This window comes from Chiroxiphia lanceolata, chromosome 16, assembly GCF_009829145.1.
Source record: "Chiroxiphia lanceolata isolate bChiLan1 chromosome 16, bChiLan1.pri, whole genome shotgun sequence".
Lineage (NCBI taxonomy): Eukaryota > Metazoa > Chordata > Aves > Passeriformes > Pipridae > Chiroxiphia > Chiroxiphia lanceolata.
Window position 1 is genome coordinate 14,896,863 of NC_045652.1, and position 18,476 is coordinate 14,915,338.

General features: G+C 50.0%; 1 protein-coding gene across 1 annotated transcript; it reads left to right on the forward strand.

Moving 5' to 3' along the window:
- The first annotated feature begins 6,242 nt into the window (after positions 1–6,242).
- C1QTNF8 (C1q and TNF related 8) lies at positions 6,243–8,037 on the forward strand. Its single transcript, XM_032704044.1, has 2 exons — positions 6,243–6,558; positions 7,220–8,037. Exons 1-2 carry the CDS (start codon positions 6,279–6,281, stop codon positions 7,765–7,767), a joined length of 828 nt encoding a protein of 275 aa, XP_032559935.1. The 5' UTR covers positions 6,243–6,278; the 3' UTR covers positions 7,768–8,037.
- Positions 8,038–18,476: the final 10,439 nt, after the last annotated feature.

Sequence of the window (18,476 nt, forward strand, 5' to 3'; positions counted from 1 at the left end):
TGGGATGGGATGAGATGGTCCTGCTGCTGCCAGCACCTGTGCCCGGGTGTCCCCACCATCCCCCAGTGGGACAATCCCACCCACTGCAGGGACAATCCAGCTGGGACAGCCCCATGTGGGACCATCTGTAGGGACAATCCAGCTGGGACAGCCCCACGTGGGACCCTCTGCAGGGACAACTCCTCCTGCTTTACTCTGGCACACGGAATGCTGAATTCCCAGAGTGACTGAGTCAGCAGTGGCAAGTCCCAGGAAAGCTGCCTTTCCTCTGGGAGGGTGAAGGAGGGTTGGGTGTCTTTTGCTGTGTCGGAGAAGCTGCCCTGGGAATGACTTACTGTAACTTCCCGGTGCTGAATCACCGCCTGGACTTGCTGTGGAGCCGGGAATGCTTCCAAGGAGCCGCCCAGCCCGGAGCAGGGACATTTCCAGGACACTGCAGGCATGTTCCTGGAGTCAGAGGTGCAAGCAGGGACAAGGAGAAGGAGACAGGGAAGAGCTGTTTGCTCAGCAACCAGCAAAGATCCTTTTGCTCCCTGGCTGTGCAGGGCAGGCACGGTGGGACCATGGGAATGTGCAGGTATCCAGGTGCATGGAGCTGTTTCCATCCAGGCACAGCCTCTCTTCCCACAGCACCTGCAGGGAATGCTGTTAAATCCATACAATCCCCCAGGCCTATGGGTGTGTTGGTAACAGGGAGGGAGGTTTTGGAACCTCATCTCTTCCCATGCAAGAGGTGAAATCCCAGCTGGAGAGAGCAGTGGGCACCACAGCAGTTGCTGCTGCTCAGGGAGAGAGGAATTCAGGCAGTTCACCCCCACAGGCTAAAAAAAAACCACCACAAAATAAACCCCAAACTGGATAATTAAAAATGGAGCTACATTAGTGGACTGCCAAACGTTCACCCAGGCCATTACAAATCCAGATGCAGCTAAAACTCCACGGATGGATCCTGGCTCTGCCTTCACTCCTGCCCCTCTCCCAGCTCTGTGGGCTCAAACCAGCCCTCCCAGTCCCTCCTGTGCATCAAACCCCCCAGGCTGGGGCGTCGCCCTGGGTCATCTGCAAACCACCACACGCAGTGGAAACTCTGAAACTGTGAAACCACACTCCTTTCTGGCATCCAAATATCCTTGTCTGGGAGTTCTCAGATCCCTTCCTGACTGCAGACAGGCTCCTGAGGCTCAGCTCCAGCCAAGCATCTCCGGGCTGTGGGGTGGGAGAGGCTTTTGTGGCTCTCAGAAGCTGCCACGGCTTCACCTCGGGACCCAAACTCCTTCAGCTTTCTGGGCTTTTCCACAGCAAGTGGCTCCCGATGAAATTTTAGACCCTCACAGGGAAGACAATTTTAGAAACCCCCCAAACAAATCACTTCCAAGAGGAAACCCAGCGTCCAGACATTCCCAGCCCCGAGGATGCCTCGTTTCCTGCTGCTGGCGATCCAAGGAGCTCCGGAGCAGTGAGGAGGTTGAGGATTGAGAGGAGACACAAAAGCAGCAGAACTGGAATATTTTCCATCTCTGGAATGATGACACATCCATCTCTGTTTTCCATCTCTGCGGTTTCCATCTCTGCGGCTCAAGAAAGGTTTTAATCCGAAGTGTCCTCGTGGGTTTTGAGCCAAGGTTTGTCCCTGACTCCAAGGGGCAGTGGCTGCTGGTGTTTGGGAATTTAAAGCAGAGAGAGTCAGAGGTCGCTTTTCCCAGTCAAGCTTTAGGAATAATAGGAAGGAAAATACTGGCAGGAATTTAAAGGGATGCATCCCAGAGCAGTTCCTGCCTCGTGAACTCTGGATCTCACAGCTCAGCACAGTTCTTGGTGGGCTTGATCCTTCCAGCTTCCCTGCAAGGTAAGGACACACTCCCACTGCTCCCAGGGAAAACATGGGATGGGGTGGATTGAAAGGACACACTTCCAAGTGCTCCCAGGGAAAATATGGGATGGGGTGGATTGAGGCAGATCCACACCTTTGGCATAACCTGTAAATCCCACAGGGGCTGCTTGGGGTTCCAACAATCCAAGACTGAGGTTCAACTTGCAAATTCCACCTTGCTAACCACAGGGAAAACCTTTGGATGTAGCTTCCAGGCTGACTTGCTTTGCCCTCCTGCTTCATTTTCTCCATGGCAGAGCAAATTAAGGTGGTTTTTTGCAGCTATTTCAGTGATTTCTTATCATTTCTCTTGGCCAAATGTGTTCCTTTAGATCAGAGCATGGAAATCCTTCGGGTACAGGGGAAGATTAAAAAGCTTTGCATGAACAATTGTGCCTCAGACATAAACTGTCTACCTTGAGCTCCGAGATTAAACTCCATCAGCATCCAAAAAAAATCAATCAAGGTGCTCTTTGCAGCTCAAATAGTGTCAAGGAAAGATATTTAAATCAGGACTTGCACAAAAGAAGAAAGAATTACATGGTTTAACTCTCTGAAGCAGAACTAATGGTTTCTACCCTTCTTCAGCCAAGGTTTGGGGGATCCCTAAAGCCCTGCAGGGTGGGAATTGGGGTTTTTTGGCTGGCATACACCAGGAATGCCAGGTGCCACTGGAAAAACAGCTCTTTTGAAGCAGGTAATTCATAGCAGGTTAAAAATATGTAAATAACAAGCTTGATGGATTAGATTGAAGTCAGGTACTTCCAGGGTCAGTGCAGAGTAAAAATACACTATTTAATCATCTGGTCAGCCTTGGATTTTGCTGGGGGGGACAAGTGACCCTGGTTTGGACATTGTTTGAATTGGGTGCAAAAAGGCTGGATTTTCACTTAGAATGGTTTGGGTTGGAAGGGACCTCAAAGCTCATCCAGTGCCACCCCCTGCCATGGGCAGGGACACCTCCTACCAGCCCAGGTTGCTCCAAGCCCCATCCAACCTGGCCTTGGACACTTCCAGGGATGGGGCAGCCACAGCCTTGGAGTGAGTTGGGACCAGAGCAGACAAAGCCCAGTTTGTTGTTTGCTGCCTTTTGAGGAAGAAAAACCTCTGCAGGCCAAGTCAAACCCCTCATCAGCACATTGGACAAAACAAGGTCACAACAATTGGCTTTAAGTGAAAAAACAAATGGTTAAAAACAACCTCTCACTTTTCCTCCCAGAACTGAAATTCTGAACCTCATTCTTTTTTTTGCATTTTTTTTAAGGTACCCCATTTGACTTCCCCACCACAAGGGTTATATTTGCTTCTCCTCTCAAATTTGGCTCCAACCATTGTTTCCTCCAGCCTGACATGCTCTGGTTACAGGGAAATTCTTACCATGCTTGTTTCTTTTCCTGTCACATAATTTCTCTGGTTTGAGGTTTCCCTCCCCCCTGAGCTCTGCTTTTGTGCTGGATGTCTGTCAGACACAATCCCATCCTGCTGAATTTATCCCTGGAAGTGTCCAAGGCCAGGTTGGACGGGGCTTGGAGCAACCTGGGCTAGTGGAAGGTGTCCCTGCCCGTGGCAGGGGGTGGAACTGGGTGAGCTTTAAGGTCCTTTCCAACCCAAACCATTCCAGGATTCATCATTCTTTCCTTGCAGTCTTCTCAGACTCCTTCCTTTCCATCTCTTTCCTGTTTTCCTTCTCCTATCCTTGTTTTCTGTGCCCAGGCTGTAAACCTGAACCTCTCTTTACTCACCTACATCGTTAAGTTTTCACCTGACCCCAAAATATCACAACCAAATCCATGTTTCTGCCACAACAATGTAAGAATTTCCCTAAATTTTGAAGGAAATTGTAGTGTGGAGGTGTCAGCCCCAGGATGCCCTGAATTCACTGAATTGTTGCATCATTTGCTTTTTTCTGTTTTGCTTTTTTTTCCAAATGCTATTTCTAGCCAATAACTTGAGTTATTGCTCTTCCTGAATCACTCAAGTGGCCACAAATCCTTCAGTGGGGGCTTGAATTCCTGTCATGTGAGCTGTGCACAACCTGAACACTGAGTTTTCACCCAGACTGGCTTTTCTGTTTCCTCCCTCAAGCCACTTCTAAAATCAGGAAAGTCCTTCACCTCAGGGAAAATAATGGCCTGTAAAAATGTAGAGTGATTTCTTCGTGTTTATGAATCCTTTCCCTTCTGCTGTTGTGAATAATGAACTTTCTTCCTCCTTCATGGAGGTACCACCAGCTCTGCTTTAATGTCCTGATAATGGGATCAAACAGCCTGGACTTTACCCCAGGTTATTGTTTGCCCACACTCCTGGGAGGGGCTAAAGGGCTTTTATCCCTTTTATCCCCGAGTGCCGGGGGCTCTGAGTGCACATGGAATCACTGAGGGTGGAAAAGCCCTCCAGGATCATCCAATCCAACCTTTCCCCCAGCCCAGAGCACTGAGTGCCACATCCAGCCCTTCCTTGGACACCTCCAGGGGTGGGGACTCCAAACCTCCCTGGGCAGCCCCTTCCATGGAGATCACCCTTTCCAGGGAGAAATTCCTCCTCACGTCCAACCTGAACCTTCCTCTTGTCCTGTCCCTTGTCCCCTGGGAGCAGAGCCCGACCCTCCCTGGCTCCCCTCTCCTTTCAGGAACTTTTGGAGGGTAACAAGTTCCCCTCCAAGCCTTCTTTCCCACAGATTAAGACACTGGGTCTTCCACAGACATTCTGTATATTCACAAACCTAAATCACTCCACAGGAGACCCCAGAAACCCCGAATCCTCTCTGCAGTCCAACATCCTTCTCTGGTCACGCCCAGGCTGGTTATTCCTGACTTTCTGTCCATTTAAACTTTTCTGTTCCTGGGCTGGCAGCCCAAAGATGGCTTAAGGAGTGAATGGAAATTAAAAAAGGACTTAATGAAAATGAAATTCAAGCCCTGAATGCCGATAGAAAAGGAGTATTGATCCCTCCTGGAAGGAGGGACAATCATGAATAGGAAGATATTTCAAGTTCTGAGGGATTTGATGAAAGGACTTGCACTGCTGGCAGAGGGAAACTCATTATTATGTTGCTGCTAATGAGTATTTATGGGCTTTCCAGGGAGCTGCATTACACCAAGTAATAAAAGGTGTGAATGACAGGGGCAGGTAAGAACCAGAAGAAAACATCTCCCAGGAATGCTGGGACAATCCTTGCCTAGACTGACACGGGTTTTCTTCCTCTCTATTTTCCCACCTGGCTCATTTTGTTCCCAGTGAAGCCTTTGAGCAGCCCCAGGGCAGGATGCCCTCCCTCCCTCTGCAGGTGGGACCTGTGTGTTTGTGGAGTGATTCCTGAAATCCAGGACATCCAGATCCCACCTTTCCCCTCTCTTCCAGGAATTCCAGCTGGTAGAAGAGGAGCTGTGAGAGCTGTTCCCAGCCTGAGGTCGATACAAGTCCATCTCACTAATTGGACCTTGGAGAAGCTCCATAAAGGCATCGATCCAAAAAAATCTGCCCTGGCTGAAGCACCACTGCAATCAGTGGGATGACACTAATTACACATGGAACCAGGAGGCAGCTGCCTGCCTCCAGCTCCAATCCCTTCCTAGGGTTTGGGAGCCAGAGAAAATTCCCATCACTGCCCTGTCTCCAACGTCCCCTCCCTGTGTTTCACTCAGGGCTTTCAGAGCTCACCAGCAGCAGCTGAAAATGTAACAGAGCATCTCAAAACCCGGTGGTTGTGCAGAGCAAATCCCGCCTTGCTTTGGGTTTTCTTTTTGCAGCTATTTGGCTTTGCATTCCACACACACTGGAAAATAAAAAGGAAAAGTCCACACAGGAATTCTGCTGGGAAGAGCAAGGGGGGGCATGGTCAGAACCACGAGTCTTCTTGGGAAGAGGTTACTGGGAAAAGGTTCCCAGCCAGAGGCTGCAGGAAAATGTCTAAAGAGAGAAATGCTTTTTGTTTCTTTTAGTTTCATTTTTCTTCAGGGATTTTTCTTCAAAAACCCCCCCGGCTTAGGCTCTATATTGAAATAAAGTTGCATATTCTGCCTTTCATTTTTAATTTTGCAGGATGCTGGTGCAACAAACCAACAGAGCAACACTCTGTGGCTTTTTTTGTGGGTGTCTTTCACCCAGAACCTTCTGTAGGGGCCGTTCCAAGAGCAGCCAAGCAGCGACTGCACCTCCAGCAGAGCTGGAGCTTCTCATCTCAGCAGCTTTTGTTTGGTTTGGGGTTTGTTTTTTTTTTTCCCTTCTTTTGTTTACCTGGTGTCTCTTGTCAGGCAATTTTAGGTAATGAGGGACAGGGGTTGCCTTTTCCACTGCTTGTAAACAGCAGGGACGTGGGGCCACCATTCCCACCTGGAGTCTCCCGGTGCCACTCCAAGCTCGGCTAATAATTAACCCCAAGAAAAGCACCTCGAGGTAACACCGACAGATGGCTCTGATTGGAATCGCTGTGTTAATAATTCCTGTTCCTTTGCTGGTCCAGCTGGCCCTGCTGAAGATGAGGGTGGTGCTCCTGCTGCTCCTGGTGTCCGTGGGGAACGTCGGAGCCGAGTTGGAGAAGGGCCCCCCCAGGCGCCTGTCGTGCGTGCGCTGCTGCGGCCCCTCGGAGCAGCCCGTGTCCATCCTCTCCTCCAGGCACACCAGGATGAGCAGCAGCCCCTACTCTGTGCCCAAAGTCCAGCCCACCATAGACATCACCATCCTCAAAGGTGGGTACAGCCAACCACCCCCACGGCAGCCTTTGCCTTCCTTGCTCCTCCCTCCTCCACGAGCTCTTCCAGCGTGTCCACCCGAAACGAGGGGTGCAAAAGTCTCTAATCCATCAAAACCCCAAATCCTGGGAGTTCATGTTAGAGGTCACACCAAAACCCGGGTTCAAACGTTCTCACTAAGTTACTAAATGGTTTAAAAACTGGGGGGGGGGGGGAAGAAATAGGCTTTTTCCACGGTGCATTTCTTGTCTCAGCAAGGCAGACAAATAAAAGCGAAGTGTGAAATGCAGGAGGTGCTCCAGGAGTCCTGTGAGCACAGACAAGACCCAGCCATCTCTCCCAGGCTCAAATCAGGCCTCAGCAGAACCAAAAACTTGTGTTGCCCCCGTCTCTGCACTGAGGGGGTGAGGGATGAACAGTGGGTTCATGTCCCTGCTGTGGTCAGGCCATGGAACATCAGCACCACAAGCTTGGTGCAGCCAAGCTTCCCCCCTGGCTTTATCCTCCTGAAAAATGGGAAAGTGCTGATGTTTGACCACTATTTGTGCTGGGAAAGCAGCACCCCAGCACCTCCTCTGCTCGTTGTCTCCCTCAGGGCGTTCCCACAGCTGGGGCTCCGCGCGCTCGGGTCTCACGAGGTTTTCCTTTCTGCTCGCAGGGGAGAAGGGCGAGATGGGAGAGAAGGGATTCCCTGGAGCAGCTGGGAAGGCTGGAGAGAGAGGATTACGCGGCCTGAACGGCAGGAAGGGCCAGAAAGGGCAGCCCGGCCCTCAGGGCCACTCCTGCAAGCAGCTCTTCGCCGCCTTCTCGGTGGGCCGGAGGAAACCCCTGCACAGCTCCGACTACTTCCAGCTCGTCACCTTCGACACCGAGTTCGTGAACCTCTACCAGCACTTCAACATGTTCACGGGGAAGTTCTTCTGCTACGTGCCGGGCGTCTACTACTTCAGCCTCAACGTGCACACGTGGAACTACAAGGAGACCTACGTGCACGTGATGAGGAACGAGCGGGAGGCGGCCATCCTGTACGCCCAGCCCAGCGAGCGCAGCATCATGCAGAGCCAGAGCCTCATGCTGGACCTGCAGGAGGGCGACGAGGTCTGGGTCAGGATGTTCAAGAGGGAGAGGGAAAACGCCATTTACAGCGAGGAGTCCGATGTCTACATCATCTTCAACGGGCACCTCATCAAACCGGCCGGGGAGTAGCCGCTCGCCGGCTCCGGGCGCGAGGCTTTGGTAGATCCAGTAGAGTCTCCCCTCGTAGAAGTGCACATCTAGATCTGCTTGGAAGGGTTACAGATCTGTAAGGGTTGTCTGTCCATGCCCAGTGAGGGTGGAGGTGGCTGTTCCAAGGTGCTACGAGCTGCACAAGCACCCACAAGGCTTCAACTCCAGCTTTGCAACCCTGTGTAGGCCCCCAGTAACATCCCCATCAAGCTGGCAGCAAAAATTTAACTCCTTTGCTCTCCTTTAGAGGAGAAATTTTAACCATATCTGAGGTGCTAATGGGTGCTCATTAAGGAATGCCATTCTTCCTGCTATTTGGGAATCTTTGCACAGTCCAGGAAGGATTACAGATTTATAAGGGTTGTCTTTCCATGCCCAGTGAGGGTGGAGGTGGCTGTTCCAAGGTGCTACGAGCTGCACAAGTACCCACAAGGCTTCAACTCCAGCTCTGCAACCCTGTGTAGACCCCCAGTAAACCCACAAGACCCAGTAATATCCCTGCTAAGCTGGCAGCAAAAATTGAACTCCTTTGCTCTCCTTTAGAGAAGAAATTTTAATTATATCTGAGGTGCTAATGGGTGCTAATTAAGGAATGTCATTATCCCTGCTATTGGGAATCTTTAAATTTTCCAGGAAGGGTTACAGATCTATAAGGGTTGTCTTTCCATGCCCAGTGAGGGTGGAGGTGGCTGTTCCAAGGTGCTACGAGCTGCACAAGTACCCACAAGGCTTCAACTCCAGCTCTGCAACCCTGTGTAGACCCCCAGTAAACCCACAAGACCCAGTAATATCCCTGCTAAGCTGGCAGCAAAAATTGAACTCCTTTGCTCTCCTTTAGAGAAGAAATTTTAATTATATCTGAGGTGCTAATGGGTGCTAATTAAGGAATGTCATTATCCCTGCTATTGGGAATCTTTAAATTTTCCAGGAAGGGTTACAGATCTATAAGGGTTGTCTTTCCATGCCCAGTGAGGGTGGAGGTGGCTGTTCCAAGGTGCTACGAGCTGCACAAGTACCCACAAGGCTTCAACTCCAGCCCCGTAACCCTGTGTAGGCCCTCAGTAACATCAACCCTAAATTCCAGTTTTGTTCCATTTCACTCAACATTTCGTTCTGAGAGCACAATTCCAGAATTAAATAGCAGCTTCTCCACCTGGGAAAGCTTTTCCAGAGGCACAGAGCTGGAAGAGCCACAGCTACCCCTCTGTACTAATACCAACATTCCTTATAAGAACATCCAGCAGGGCTGGGAATGTGGGTTTCCCATTTGAAAATGGTGGGATGGTTGGAATTTGCCGAGCTGGAATTCCATGGCTGGAAATTGCCATGTCATAGCACCGTCATTTCTGGAAAATGGAGAGAAAAACTGTGAAGAAAAGAGGCCTTTTCTGCAAAAAAAAAAGAAAAAAAGAGAAAAAATATCAGTGATATTTGATATTTTAGGAGATTTGGGTTCTTTTTTTTTGCCTAAAAAATTTTTGATAGAACAGTGGAAAGGTAAAGGTGAGAAAAAACATCTTTTTATCCCATTCCTCCTTTCCCACTCCCTCAGTTTCTCATCCTGAATTGTTTGTATGAAGGATACAGGAAGAGTCCTTGCCAGGCAAACTCCTTCCCACAGCTGTTGGAAAAAGTAGTTGAAATAAAGGTATTGCTTTGAGCACCTGCCTTGGTTTCATTTTTTAACCCATAAGCCTCTTCACAGCATCTGGCTGAAAACACCAGACTGGACATGGAATAATCTGTGGAGACAATTTGAGTGCCTTTAACACCAAAGGATTCCAGGAATTAAACTGATCCCAGCTCCTCTCCCTGCAGGCCTGTGAACAACCATCACAGGGAGACAGAGCAGTCAATCACCTTTTTTTTTACCAAATAAATACCAAATCTTTCAGATCTCCCAATCCTCCTGAAGACAGGGATTTTTAAGCAGCAAAGGAAAGTCGGGAAGGAAACAGATCCCGAGCCTTGAACCTCCAGGTCTGCTCCTGCTCCCAGCGGGAAAGGGAACGTGGGAAAATTCCAGAGCTTTTAAAACCACATTTGAGAGCTCAAAATCCTTTTTCTACTTCTAAGTCATCCCTCTCCCACCTGGATTTTGCAGCTGAACTCCCAGTGTGGGTGCAGGGAATTGTTGAGGATCCTTTGGAGATGCTGGAGCTGACTGGGCACTGCCAGCCCTCATTCCTCAGAATCCAGCAGTTTTCCTGCGGTTTTGCCTCACTCCCATCTGCACTGACTATAATTAAACAGGAAAAAAAAAAAACCTGACCCAGCTGGAATTATTACCAGGGAAAAAAAACCCCAAACAACACAACAGAATATCTTTGACTTCAAAGCTACAAAATTTGCAATTACTGGGCCAAACTTTGGCAACAGGGAGGAGAGAAACTCATTTAACACCTTCTCCTTCCCCTCCTTGGCTTGTGTTAATCCACATTGATGCTGGAAAAGTTATTTTCTCCTAAGAAGAAAGTAAAAATCCACCCTCTCTACCCCTTTATCCAGATCTCTGTAACACACAGGGAGAGATATTTTGATTATTGAAGCCACGGGAGACACTGAACCCCCTCCTGACCCACCTGCCATCAGCATTAAATCATTAAAGCCACGCTGCTTTCAGGTTGCTGAACGACCTTTCAAATAATCAAAACGGTTATTGGCTCGCCTCCATTATTCAAATGAGTCATTTCTAGCATTAAAAAAAAAAAAAAAAAAAAAAAAAGAAGTAGAAAACTCAACCCCGGGAGGAAAATTGAAATCTCTAGAAAAGCTTAATGTACAAAGACATTCCTAATTCCACCTTTTGAAGGCATCAGCAGTTTTTTTCCAGCTTCAAGGGCCGGGAGAAACATCTCTGGTTAGAGGAGTTTAATGAGTCCAATCCAAAGCACAAATATTTGAGATCTCTCATCCCCACACAGGCAGCCTGCCAGGCTCTTTCTTAGAAGAACAGAATTTAAATCCCTTTTTTTTTCCCCCCCATCAATATGTAGATTGGAAACTGAGTTTTGAAAAAAAGCTTTTAAAGTTCTTTTTTTTTTTTTTTAAGAGAGGAAAGTGGGGGCTTTAAGTGCTCGAATTTACATGAAAAGAAAAAAAAAAAAAAAAGCTTAATTTGTATTTATTTTTCCAACCGGTTCCCTAAATTGGCGTTTTGCATTAGGTGCTTTGAATCGAACAGGAGGGATCTGTCAGAAGCTCTTTCCCAAATCCTGAATTACACTGAAAGGACAAAGCAGCCTCAGCTGCCAGAATTCCCTTGGGAATTTGATTGAGGAATATAAGAGCTGGAGGTCCCTCTCAGCCCAGGATCCCGTGGAAGGCGAAGCCCCCAGTACAAGGCACGGATAAACCAATTTATAAATGGGTTTAATCGCCAAAATAACCTCCCCTGGCCTTGGGGCAGGGCCAGGAACGGGAGGCAGAGGAACCTGGGGAGGTGGAAATGGAGAACAGGAACCTTGTGTCCAACGGGAAATACGAAAAACAGCAGGTGAGAAGCATCTACCCCCCAAAAAAATCTCTTTGGGTTGATACAGGAGGATTAAACAGATTTTGAGACAACATCCCTTCATCTTTCTGACTTCAAATCTGCAAAAATTGCGATTCCTGGTCTAAACTTTGGCAATGGGGGGGGGGGGGGGAAGAAAAAATCATTTCACAGAGTTTGTCAGAGCCTCTCCCAAGGAGGAGCTGGGACAACCCCAGTCCCTGTTCCAAAAGGTGATGGATGGAAGAGCAAACAAAGGACCTGCCCACATTCCCTGAGGGCAGAGGGAGATTTATGGGCAACGGGAGGAAAAAACACTTGAAGTAGGAGGAGGACCAGACTCCTCAAGTGGCTGCAGCGAGAAAAACGAGCTCTCCATCCCAGGAAGCCCTGGATGGGACACTGGGATGTACCAGCGATGATCAGGGCAGCTCTGCCAGCACAGAGGACTCGGGACACACTGAGCTGTGCTCCCCGAACCTCCCTGTCCTGCAGGTTGAAGTTTTAGGCTGGAAAAACCACGAGAAGCAGCTCCTGCTAAAAATCCCCCTCTGGAGAAGCTGAGCCAGGGATGTTTTCCCCGCTGCAACTTCCAAAGTCCAAAATCCCAGGTGGCTTTTAAACCTCTCCGGGGTGGTGACACCCCCACTGCCCTGGGCAGCTGTGCCAGGGCTGGACAACCCTTTTGGTGTGGAAATTTCCATAATATCCAACCTAAACCTCCCCTGGCACATCCAAAAAGCCTGTTCTGCTTTTTGCGCTCACCTCCCTTGGTCACTTATTCCCTTTTTTTTTTCAGTGAGAGTATCCAACAGATCCCACATTCCCATCTTCTCGCAGCCTTGTTTTGGGGGGGTAGGGAGGTTGTTTTGGCGAGGTTTCAGCCCTCCCGGCTTTCGGGAAGGTCAGGGTAAGAACAACAGGCACCTCTGCCTTGGGCAAACCGCTTTCTTCCTCTCCATAAGGAAACTTTCCTTTTACAACAGGAACAGGCAGATAACATCGGGGCAGATAAGGGAACCAGGCAACAAATAAAGCTAATGGATTGCCTTTGGATGAGTTGAATGGAACTTAATGACTCCAGTAAGGACCTATTCACTAACACGGATTTAAAGCCGCGCATAAAAGGCAGGAGATAGAAGGGGAAAGTGTTAAAACAAACAGAAACCACTTCCAAGGCGGGGAGCGATCCGTGGTTAAAAGGCTGCAGACTTTGGCCTGCGCTGGTTGCTGCTTCTCCACCCTGCCCTGGCTCTGGGAATGGCATTTCCCAAAGTATCGGGAAGGGGCTCCAGGCGGAGCGACAAAGGATGCGCCAGGACAGGCTGGGGATCCCCGTCCTCCCCCCGGGAGGGACTCGCAGGTCCCCCGGCGTTCTCAGGAAGAATATTCCCTGTTCAGGGAGAGGTGGGACACCTGGAGTGATTCCCTGTTCCTGCTCCTGCCAAATCCTGGGGATGCCTCGTTCTCCCCTCACTCCCCCTCTTTTTCCAGGGTGTTTTTTAACTTTCATGGCAAGTTCCTGAAAAGGGGAGAGCTGCGTGTCCTCTCTGCCAGCTCACCCCGCACAGCCCCTCAGCACCTTTGCTTCGCCTAATTTGGGGAGATTTTATATATTTTCCGCCCTTTTTTTTTTTTTTTTCAGTTAAATTCCCCTGAGTAAAGGAGAGCCCGGGCTTGCCCCAGCCCAAATTCTGTACCCAATTCCTGCTCGAACAGGGCACAGGGACAGTCTCTGGCTCCTCTGACGTGCTGACAGCAGCTCCCCTGGGCGGGGGAATTAATTGTGCTCTCCCCAGAATTAACGAGGCCGTTCTGCTGTCCCGTTTGCAGCTCTGTGAAGCCTCAACACCTCAGCCCGTGTCCTCCTCCTCCCGCAGCCCCCCGTGCGAACACAGCCCCATATGGCGGGTGCCAGACGGGGCTGACGGCCCCGCATCCCACGCTGGCAAATATTCCATTTCCTGACGTGCATTTCCCCGGCTACTGACAGGAATCAGCGCGGCAAAGTGGCATTTCCACAGAATAAATTCACGTCCCTAAATTCCGTTTGGGTTTCTCCACCATCCATAAAATCTTCCGTGGGGCAAATGAGATTTCAGGGTGTTTCTGATTTGATATAAACGTGGGGCTGAGCTGGAAAACACAGAGCGAGCCAAGCAGTGGGAATAGGGGGGTCTGCATCCCTGAAATCCCAGAGTCATTAAGGTGGGAAGAGATCTCTGAGGTCGTCGAGTCCAGCCAGGGTGACACCACCCTGGCTCCCAGTCTGGGATCCTCGACCAGGAGCCAGCACAGAATCCTGGAATCATGGAATGGTTTGGGTCATGGAATTGGCTCAAGGTCACAGACTGGATCCAGAGCTTAAAGGCTCAAGATAGAGCAAGTGGAGAAAGCTTTCACCTTTGGTGACTTTTCAGGGAAAGATGGAGAGATAATAGAGGATTAAGTGTTACGAGATGGCAGCGGGAGAGAGAGAGGGAACACAGAAAGCCCAGAGCATCATCCATCTCATAGCAACCAGGGAGTCACTCCAACAACACCAAAATGGGCAGGAATAAATGTGACATGGAAACAAAAGTGCAGGTTGAGGTGAAAACCAGAGACATTTCGGGTGAGTGAGCTGGAGAAGCTGTGCTGGGAACAAACCACTGGGGTAGGAAAGGAGCAGCTCCTGCCTTGGCTGCAGGAGGGGATGGGCAGGGAAAGGCACTGAAATATGGCCTGGCAGTTTTTAAGGATGCTGCTGCATGGATCCAAGCTGTGCCAGGATCACAGATCCCAGGAAATATTTGGATCCCAGCGATGACCAGCAGGCTCAGGGAACAGAGGGCTGGGTTTAGCAGAGGCTCTCGGGATCCTGCTGCTCCCAGGGAGGTTTGTGTTGAGACATGGACAGTGTTGATTTGGGAATTCTGACTCCATTTGGCTGCCACTCAATGAGGGAAGGAGCAAAACCACCACCTTTGGCTCTGCTCTTACTCCAGCATAAATCCATCAGCCTCTGGATCTCCTGCCCCAGCTCAGAGCCAGGCCTGGGTTTTGCCTCCCTTGGAGAGCAACCAGGGAAAGATCCCAATGCCAGAGGATTCCAGGATGACCCTGCTGAAACCCAGGGGGCCAGAAATCACCAGTGAGGCACATTAACCACTGCTGAGCCCTCTGAGATCCCCACCTGGAAGCCCTTTGGAATCTCTGCGTTCTGCAAATACCACTTTTACAAACTGAACATGTGACTTTCCCCCCCAATTTTCTTGGAATAAATCATGAATCACTTCCAAAGGTGCTCCTGTATCCCAGCACTTGCTTGTTTGACTTCTACACACGAGCACTTCAGCAAAGCCCTTTGGTCTCCAGCAGCTGAAAATCCTTTTATTGAGAGGTTTTCGTGGATCTCAATGAATATTCAGAACTGGGGACTCAAACAGAAGTTACAATAATCAAAGACAATTTTCAGCCTTCAGGTGGGCCCAGGGCAGGGATTCCTTGACCTTCATGTGGGTGTTTGTTTTCAGCAGGGCAGCCCCAGAGGTACCATTTGCAACCCTTTCATGAATCAAAGGCTTGGCCAAGAAAAAAAGAAGCCGAATAGGGAGATTTTAATTGGAAGAATTGTCTGTCGAGGTATTAAAAATGTCACTCAATCCCCGGGGTTTGGTGACTGGGTTTGAAACGTGTTAAAAAAAAAAACAAAAAACCACAAACCACCACCAGTGTTGGGGAGTGTCACTTCTGTCTGCTGCTTTCTGGGAATGGCTGGCTGGGAGGACAGATTTTCCCGGGAATTTGTCAGGCTTTGTCAAAGGATGACATGTTTTGATGGGATGCCTTCGGAGGTGCTGTCAGCTCGGGGCTGCTTCCTCAGGAATCCACTGCCAAGCTGCTGGGGAAAACCCTGGGTGGGAAAGCTTTGGAGAAAGAGCAAGCTGAGCTTTTGAAGGCTCAGCTCAAACCTGAGCAAAGTCCTTTTTTTGGGATGAGAGAAGAGCCGCGGCACCGGGAGAGACGGGCAGCGGGATCCAGGGATCCTGCGAGGAGTGGAGCTGCTTCCAGAAAGAAAAGGCCGGGAAAAGAGCTCCTCCAACTAGAGCCGGGGGCAGGCGTTTGTGATGGCACCGAATTCCTCGGAGAGCTGTTTGCTGGAAAGGTCATTTGCCTGCTTTCTGTGGCGGTCGGAGCGTTGAAAGCCTCCCTAAATTGGCTCGTTAAATGTGACTCATTGCAGCAGCAGCAGCTGGAACATCCATTTCCTCTGATCCCAATCCTGACCCAGGGGGGAATGAGAGAAGAGGTGGGGTCAGGCTGGTCCTTGGTGAAAAGCAGGACATGGAGCGATCCCACCTTCTTTGGAAATCCTTGTGGTGCCTGATGTGACTCTCTGACTGTGACAAAGTTCCCAAGTGGCAGGTCCACTCCAAAAGGATCCAGGATGACTCCCAGGGGCAGCAGAGGTGTAGTGGGATTAAGATGGAGTTAAGACAGATCCAAGGATGAGAAGAACAAAAGAAAAGGTTGTCCAGAGAAGTTGTGGCTGCCCCATCCCTGCAAGTGTTCAAGACTTGGAGCAACCTGGGCTGGTGGAAAGTGTCCCTGCCCATGGCAGGGGATGGCACTGGATGGGGTTTAAGGCCCCTCCCAACCCAACCCATCCTGTGATCCCATGATTCATCCCACACATGGTCCCTGCCAGTCCTGCCCTTGCATTTCAGGGACATTCAGCCCTCACACGTGACCCCCTGTGTGGACACCAGACCTTCCCACATCCCACATTTCTCATCCCACTGTCCTCCCAAGAGAACCATCATGCTGGAGACCAACTTCCCAGCATTCTCCTCCCAGAGCAGCAGCTGGGAAGCAGAGCAGTGGCACCACAGGGGTGTCACTGTGCCCTGGCACAGGCTCTCAGTCTCCCACAGCAGCTCGTCCAGGAGCAGCACTGAGGCCTCTGCTCTGAGATTTTCAATTAAGGAACACAAAAGGCCGTTTAATAAACTCTGAGAGCCTTGTTAGCTGAGACACAATTAAGATTAATGTTGATTTGGGACCAGAGGAGAGAGGGCTGGGAGTGAATCAAAGAGGGGCAGAGAGTTTGCAACACTGGGATAGTGCAAGGATGAGTTTCCCTCCTGGAGCAGTGGATGGGATCCAGTGTATTGCTGTGCTGGAGGGAACCTGCCTGTATTTCCCTTTTCTCTCCAAAGACAAACACCTGAGCACTCCAGGCTTGAGCTTTGCAGTCATTTCCCAGCCCTGAATTCCAGGAGGCATCCTGACCCCCATGGCTGCATTGGATCAAAGTCCTCCTGAGCCTTCGTCTGGCAGGAAACTGGGAAAGAAGGAAAAGGTTGTTTTGGCCTCCTGTGATAAGGAGCATCCCTGTATTTTAGGTCGTGCCTGGGTTGAGAGGAGGATGAGTCAGTCCAGCTTAAAACCTGCTGTGTCCTCTGCTCCATCTGTTTAACCTCCTCTAATGCAAATTAAACCATGCCTAATTTATTAATGTATAGGAAGAGAACTTGGCAAAAACATTTCTCTGCCTTTTAATGGCATTTTAGCAACAGAAACAACACATTTCTCACGGCTCACCCTGCCACTGTGTGTTTTCACAGCACAGTCAGTCATTTATTTGCCCAACCCCCAGCTGGCAGAGGATAAAATCGGGCAATACTCCCCAGATAAGGCCTGGCTGGGTATAAAGCCCTGGCAGAGTCATTTCAGTGGCTGTGGAAATCCTGTGGAAAGGGCTGTTTGCCCTCAGCCATCAGCTCAACCTGCCAGAGGCACGTTGGTCACTCACCCACTGAAGGTCTCTGGTTGGAATTCTCCTGCTCTGGGATGGCAGCAAATCTCCACAAAGGCCAGTGAAGGGTAAAACCTGAGCTGACTTTGGCTGTAAAACCTCTCAAAAAGCCAGAAGTGCCCAGCTGTGAGGGTGGTTTGCAGGGAGGAGGAAAAGAAGGGTTAAATTTTTGGTTTTCATTGTAAATCAGACAAAGGTTTTGAGGAGGGCAGAGTGAGATGCTGAGGGAAGAACAGCTCACCCTGCTCACCCAGGGCTGCTCCCAGGGCAGGGAATGTGCCCAAGGCTCAGAGATAGGGAGGGAAATTACAGCCAGGGCTGAGTGTGATGGAACAGAGACCCAGCAGATAACACAGAGCAGATACTGGGGCAAGGCTGGACCCCAGCAGATAACACAGAGCAGATACTGGGGCAAGGCTGGACCCCAGCAGATAACACAGAGCAGATACTGGGGCAAGGGTGGCTGCAGGAGGACTCAGACAGGCTCTGGCAGCCTGGGTTTTATTCCTATTTCAGCATTCAGGATGTCAAACACCCTGCTGGATGCTAAATACTGCAATGCTTCTTCCTGTGCTTCAGGGAGTGATTTCCCGAGGTTTCACCCAGATTTTATCCCTCCCCCTCTGTCACTGTGAACAAACCACCTGCACTTTGGCCATAAATTGAGAATATTGTTTCTAACCTGCCCCCCAAACACACACAACCCCTGAGCCCTGGCAGAAGTTCCCTGGCTCATTTTCCACCCCCCTCAGCACTGCTGGGTCTGGGAGTGTTGGAAAAGGGGCTCTTGGTGGCACTGAGCCCTTCCCCAGGCTCAGCAGCACCATCCTGGCCATGCCACTGATGGAGGGGGGTGAACACATTGGATCCTCCCTCAAGACCCACTCTGAGTGATCAATTCATCCCCTTTGCCCCGAGAGAGCCCCACTGAGCCCCAATTTCCCTCCCAAGTCGTCCCTCTTGGAGAAGGTAACGACAACCTGCACATTTTTCTGGAGATTCATTGTCAACAAGAGCCACCTGATTGTCCAGTTAGGACTGTGTTTTCCAGCAAAACCCCCACCTGGATTAGGGAAAGGACACTTATGTCAAAGAGATGCCAGATTGATGCACCAGCACTTCACCTTTTCATAAAAAGTGACTATTCCTGGGAGGTTTTAATAAAACTTTGGTGCTGGCACCTAACATGCACTTTGTACTGGGACTTTTAAAATCCCTCCTCCCTGTAGGTGTGGGAAAGGAAGCACTGGGTTGGTTTCAGAGGTGGAAAACCGAGGGGAATCAGAGCCCACCTCACATCAAACCTGTCAGGTTAAAATCAGGAGCTGAGCCAAGATCTGTGAGGCCACGACACTGAGAGCAGAAGCTTTTCCTCACTGGTTGGAGCCATCCCTT

Bases quoted from the DNA above. Each gene is read 5' to 3' on its own strand.
- C1QTNF8 (XM_032704044.1), top strand. From the start codon at position 6,279: ATGGCTCTGATTGGAATCGCTGTGTTAATAATTCCTGTTCCTTTGCTG. The intron at 6,559-7,219 runs GTGGGTACAGCC...TTCTGCTCGCAG, and splicing joins AGACATCACCATCCTCAAAG to GGGAGAAGGGCGAGATGGGA.